This window comes from Agrilus planipennis, unplaced genomic scaffold, assembly GCF_000699045.2.
Source record: "Agrilus planipennis isolate EAB-ADULT unplaced genomic scaffold, Apla_2.0 scaffold61, whole genome shotgun sequence".
Taxonomy (NCBI): Eukaryota; Metazoa; Arthropoda; class Insecta; order Coleoptera; family Buprestidae; genus Agrilus; species Agrilus planipennis.
The window spans coordinates 237,909-244,622 of record NW_020438922.1 but is presented as its reverse complement, the minus strand read 5'-3'; the positions used below and the strand labels follow the sequence as shown (position 1 = coordinate 244,622).

At 30.9% G+C, this 6,714-nt stretch overlaps 1 protein-coding gene across 1 annotated transcript; it reads left to right on the top strand.

The window, feature by feature from the left end:
- Positions 1–70: 70 nt before the first annotated feature.
- LOC108732758 (protein arginine N-methyltransferase 7) lies at positions 71–3,684 on the top strand. Its single transcript, XM_018463715.2, has 3 exons — positions 71–2,328; positions 2,395–2,552; positions 2,613–3,684. Exons 1-3 carry the CDS (start codon positions 613–615, stop codon positions 2,845–2,847), a joined length of 2,109 nt encoding a protein of 702 aa, XP_018319217.1. The 5' UTR covers positions 71–612; the 3' UTR covers positions 2,848–3,684.
- The last annotated feature ends 3,030 nt before the right edge of the window (positions 3,685–6,714 follow it).

The window sequence follows — 6,714 nt, the reverse complement described above, 5'->3', positions numbered from 1 at the left end:
ATTACTCATCGGTGAGGTAAATGGGATCAGCTACATAACTACCCTAGTGATATTATCTGGTAAGAATATAATTCTTTTTCTTCTATTAGAATTTGTATTATACTTTAAGGATCAATTGCGTACATTGCTAATTGCAAATGCTCATTTCATTATTTTTTCTTTTTTAAAATTCTCAGTACGTATGTATTTGTAATTGATTTTGGGATTAAGTAACACTTTTTGTATGCTAATTGTAAATGGATTGATTATATTTCTTATAATATTCACTCCATTATTGATATCTATTTATTGTATACAACGTATCCATCATTATAAAAAGGCTAATTTGGCGTTGATCTATATTTTGATCAAGCTCAGTAGGAGATCGATCTACATTTTGATTGTGTTCATTGGTATTTCTCTTTCGTCAACAAATTTAACGTACTTTCTACATTTATAGGAAACGACAAACCAAATGCAAGATATTCAAGAAGTTTTTTTCAAAAATTGATTGCATATTGAAAAAAAAAGGTGAAATACTAAAAATTTCCTCTTTGTGGTACTAGCAACACTATCGACTTTGACAATTGTGTTGTTCTCCAACCAAACTTTTATAACCTCACATTTCGATTAATGTTTGTATTAGGCACGTTCTTAAAAATTGTTAATACTAAAGTAATATTCCAGAGAATGAGTGTCTTAACACAACGATTGAACCCTATCACTGGCCAGTGTGATTGGGAAATGCAAAACGAATTGTATGATTATCACCAAGAAATTGCTAGGTCGGCGTACGCTGATATGTTACACGATGAAGAACGAAATCGGAAGTATTATGAAGCTTTAAAAACTGCTATAAACAAAATGCATGGTAGAGGAAAAAAGGCTAATGTGCTAGATATAGGAACTGGGACTGGATTATTGTCAATGATGGCTGTAAAGTGTGGAGCAGATTCCGTTGTGGCATGTGAAGGATTTAAACCTATGGCCCAATGTGCAAAACAAATTATTGCATTGAACGGGTTTTCTGATGATATTAAAGTAGTTAATAAAAGAAGTACAGAGCTAACTGTTGGAAAAAATGGTGATCTCAAAGAGCGTGCAAATATTTTAGTAACTGAAGTCTTTGATACAGAACTGATTGGAGAGGGTGCCCTTGGAACTTTCAGTCATGCACATAAAGAGCTATTGGAAAGTGATTGTTATGTTATTCCAAATGCTGCTAATGTTTATGCTCAAGTAGTTGAAAGTCCAGTTGCAGCAAATTGGAATAGATTAAAAGATATTTTTAATAGTGATGGAGAAAAGTTGTTGAGTGTTCCAAATTCTATACGGACTTGTCATGGAGCTGCCGCAGTTCATGATATACAGCTGAGTCAATTTCCACATGAGCTATTTAATGAAGTGTTTCCTCCTCAAACTGTTTTGAGGTTTGACTTTTCAGGAAAGACTACATTTAATTTCAAAAGGTCAAATATTCTCACAGTTAAATCACAACATGATGGTTTGGCTCAAGTGGTATTTATGTGGTGGGATCTCATAATGGATCCTGACAACAAAATAGTTCTTAGCTGTGCTCCATATTGGAGTCATCCATTAGTTAAGGCTGGATCAGACTTAAAAGATGTTCAAATTCCTTGGCGGGACCATTGGATGCAGGCTGTATATTATTTACCTTCAGAAGTTAAAGTAAAAAAAGATAAAGAATTGTATTTTATTTGCTGTCATGATGAATATTCTTTGTGGTTTAATTTAAAGAAAGACTTGAAATTATCAAATCAGGACTATTTGTGTTCCCCTATATGCGATTGTGGTGTACATATTGCTTTTTCCAGAACTAGGATAGGGCAACTAAATGATAGTGTTAGGACTAAAAAGTATATAAATGTTTTAGAAAATTGTGTAACTAATGACAGTCAGGTACTAATTTTAAGTCATGGCTTTTATCTTGGAATGGTAGCATCTAAACTGGGTGCTAAGGAAGTGTATTATATTGAAGAAAATGTTCACATACGAGAAATTCTTCACTCTTTTATAAAGTTTAATAAGTTATCAAATGTTCACATTTATGAAGGCGTTGATGAACTTAAGAAGAGTGTAAATGTAGGTAATATAAATGTTGTATTTGGAGAACCCTTTTTTGTGACAACTATTGTACCTTGGGACAGTTTGCATTTTTGTTATTTATTGGAGCATTTTAAAGATCTTTTACCAGAAAATGCAGTCATTATACCTCAAAAGGTTCATATAAAAATAATAGCAGTTCATTTTCAAGACTTGTATAAAATTAGGGCTCCTCTTATAAACTGTGAAGGATTCAATATGAAACCATTTGATGAATTAATTACGGTAAGTTTTTTTCATTAGCCAGAAATATACTTTAAAGCTTATTTAATTGTTTTTTGTACCTTTCAGAATTCATCTCAAATAAGCGATTCGTCAGTGGAGGCCCAACCTTTATGGGAATACCCTGGAATTGCTTTAAGTGAAGTTACCACAATTGCTACTATTAATTTAAAAAAGTTTTTTGAAGAAGATGTCATTGAAAATGTTGGCACTATCAACCTCCAAGGGTGAGGGTGTTTGTTGTACTCTTCAATGTATAATTGTTATTGTTTTATTTTATCATTTAGGAACGAAAATTGTAACGGAGTAGCTGTTTGGGTGGATTGGTTCCTCGATGATTCAGAAAAGAATATAATCTCTACTGGACCTACAATAGCACCTGTTGTAGGAAAGAAAATCACTTGGGATATGCATACTAGGCAGGGTGTTTGTCTTTTAACAGATAATGAAGTCAGAAATAGCTTAAATTATTCTTTTATTTTTGATGTTATTCAGGGTCAAATAAATTTAAAAATCAGTTAGTTTTGCTCTTAATATAATATCTATAGATATAATTCCAATAATAATTGATTTCATTATGCAATACGTTTTTTTTTAAAGTTCTTTTGTATAGTTTTTTTCGTAAAATTTACAAAATAAATATGAATGGTTTGTACCTTTATCATGTTCTTGTTCATTAGACCATTCTTATTTTAAAAGAATGTGCCATTTTGTGTAATAGTCGAATGATAAATTTATATATTACATTAATCTTTTCTGTCAGTATCAGTAAAAATAAGAAACATTTACAGTCTTAACTGTACTTATGTACTACTTCAATTATGTTTCCTAAATGCTTAATTCATAATAATAAGTAAAAGTTAATTAATAGTAAGTGAGCATTAACTCGGTTACATTAATGTTTATGCAAGGTTCACTTTTTGTGGATTTTTTACAGTTTTTAAGGGATATTTTTTGTAACTTGTATAATATAAATCAAAGCTGAATTGGAGGCAAAAGAGAAATTTTGTATCATCCCCTGTAATGTATCAGGCTTCCTATTCTACCATGAGGAAGCTTGATACAGGCCAAACCTAGGTGTCGTCTGTGATAGGTGTTAAACTATTTAATTATTATTTGACTGATATGTCTATACGATTCAAATTTTGATGAAATTTTGTTCTTCATAATTTTTTCTGACTTATTTCAAAATTAAAATATCTTTTTTAATCTTAATTCCATTTCTTAGTAATGTATAGTGAACGTAAAATCGTATTACATAGATACAATTTTTTATATTAAAAAAAAGAAGCAATGTAATATGTAGTTACAAATTTTACATTTCGAATCGAATTTAATTGACTATTAAGCACCTAGGTAAATAAAATTACATATAAAATGGCAATTTGTATTTATTTACTATCTTTTAAGACGTCTTGTGTTCGTTTATATTTGCTGAAACTTATTTCTCGACTTGGATGATAACAACCTATTTGTGATACTAAAAGAGATAAACGACTGGTTCACCTCTCCATTGCCCTTGACTGAATCAGACTGAATGTAATATTATCTGTAGTATTAAACGGGGTTTGTTTTGTGCTGTTCAGTGAATCCTCTGCAGAATATTTACTAAAACTACTATGTCTACAAAGAAAAGGTAGGATTGCTTTTATAATTAAGTGATGCATTTGAAAATGATTGTATTTTTATGATTGTTTTTTAAGATATGAGAAAGATATGCATACGTGCTTAGGTACCTACATACTTCCCGTTGAGTTTTAAGGGTAATATAAACAACTATTCGTGCTATATAATTTTACATAGGATATGCTAAATCGTTCAAAATAATAAGTACAGTAATATTGCTGTTATTAAAACAAGTATTTCTTATTTTTGATGATAGGACATTTGACAAAACATTTAGGTAATTAATTAATAGCTGTTGACTGTAATGATTAACAGTATAGTTGCAGAAAGACAAAAAAGTCGATTATGTTTTAGACTAGCATTGCAGATATCAAAGCATATTAAATACCCACCATCTTCCAATAATTTTAGGAGCACTTCTTTGTGTTTAAATTATTTTATATATTTTAGCAAAAATAATGCCGCAAAGTACNAGTATGATTTATATTCTTCTGTTTGAAGTGATTGAGATATAGTTTTTCTAAATTTTTGTTAGAGTTTCTTCAGTTCTTCAACAAATAATTCTTTTATATGCTTCTTATTTACCTTTGTCACCCGCTTTAATTGGATAAAGGACACTACTGCAAAAAATAGTCTATTTAGCGTGAAAGATCAGAGCCAAAATAGGGTTGCAAATAATTTTATTGATGTAAAGTCAACATCAATCAATTTATGTCAAAATACATACAACCCCATTTAGTTTCTCATCTTTTAAATACTCTAATAAGAGACAAAATCCATAGCTTCTTTAGCTTGGGTTCATCTAATAAGTGAAACTCTTCGAGATGTTTTCTAAGAATCTTGTAGTCAAAAACTGTTCCGGCACGTTGTTCCCAACATTTTTATGTATTACATTCGCCTTTATTATTTTTCAGAATAATTTTTTAAGTTGTCGAAAATTGAGTTGCGCTTTCTCTATGTTCAATATTTCTGCGTAATTTTCGGTTTTAACAATGAAATTTAGTTTAATTTAAACTGCAGTCAAAAGCTGTTTCCTGTAGGTTATTCGCCACATTTTTATGTATTACATTCACCTTTAACATCTTTCTAACATACAGTATTCATAAGACAATAGTAATTAATTATTATTAGTGGGCAAGTAATTTATTTGGGATGACGATGTTGGTAGCGTATTCATACATAAAATAACGTATGTATACATGTATCTACTATAATATGTTACTATCATACTATTCTCGTTTAGTATCATTTGTGGCTTTGTTCGTCTGACGAGGTCGTCCTTCGGCGGTGTGATTTTATCGTAATTGTTACGTGCGACAGGATCAAGTATTTGTTAAAAGTGAAATTTTAAATAAGAATTTCCTAATTTACCAACGTATGCATCTGACTTTTATGTGAATGAGATAATCAATGGTATATAATATGAGGAATATTTATCCAAAAGACTACGGAAAATTTCCATCATGAGAGGTAGGCGTTTCCTAAGTGTTTTTGTGTATGTCTGTTTTTGAATAAAAGAAGAAAATCTACAATGAATTCTCTCTTTCTATTCAATGATTCTTAGACACTAAAGGATATAAAAATTCTGTTTCCTGAATTTTCTGTTAGTTTAATTGTATATTTATTTTATACAAAATGGTGGTCCTATAATTTCACAAGCGCTTTTTGTGTTTAAATTATTTTATGTATTTTAGCAAAGATAATGTCGGAAAGTACCTACTTATTTTAGTAAGTACAACGCTGCAAAGTACCTACTTGACGATGTACTTCAAGACCGATGGCACCATGAGATTATATCTACCTTTTTTGGATAATTATTAGTTGTTAATGCTTAGTAAATACCTGTTATCTCTCACCATCTACACTTACAATTTCGCGTGGGCTTTTTGTGCTTTAGCAGAAATAATGCCGGAAAGTAGAAAATGTGTGTCTAATTAGCCCTTTGTGTTTCAGAAGGTTTCGCCATCGTATCTCTTCTTTTTCTTACTGTCATCGATAGCATCCTTATTTTCGTCTTTTTTTCTGATAACTCATTTCTAATCTTTTGTACCTGTTGTACCCACTGCGTATTTTCATCATCCTCCTATAACACCACACCTTTTCTTTTTCTGTTTCGAAAATGTAGGTAAATATTTAAATTAAACAAAAATAAATATATACCTATGTTAAATAATATTTAAGGGGTATTTTACACGTGCAATTCCTTTTTTAAATCGTGTTTTTAGGTTCACTCTCCCTTAACTAATATTGAATATTTTAATAATAATAATAAACATCATCATCATCATCATCATCATAAGGTCATCAGTCCTAAGACTGGTTGGATACGTACCTCCACTCTTTCCTATCCTGAGCTAAACTTCGCATTTCCCTAAAACTAGAACAACTCACATCCTTAACTATTTGCGAAGAGTAATCTAATCTAGGTCTACCTCTACCCCCCCTAACTCCTGTTTCTGCTCTAACATGTCTCTGACTAGACCTTCATGCCTGAGAAGGTGTCCTATCAACCTATATCGCCTATTTTTTTTTCCCTGAATGGTATATGTGAAGTGCTTGAAATAAATGTTATCGTTAATAATATAATATGTAATTTATTATAAGCGTTGTTTTTAAAGGTGCATTTAGACTAAAGCGAACAAAAAGTTCGACGATAGTTCGCTCATTGTGAAAGGCAGGAAGTTAAAATGTCAATAAACGATTTTTTGTAGTCTGTACTGCATTCACAATATAATAAGGGGTTGAGAAGGGGGGGGGGTGATG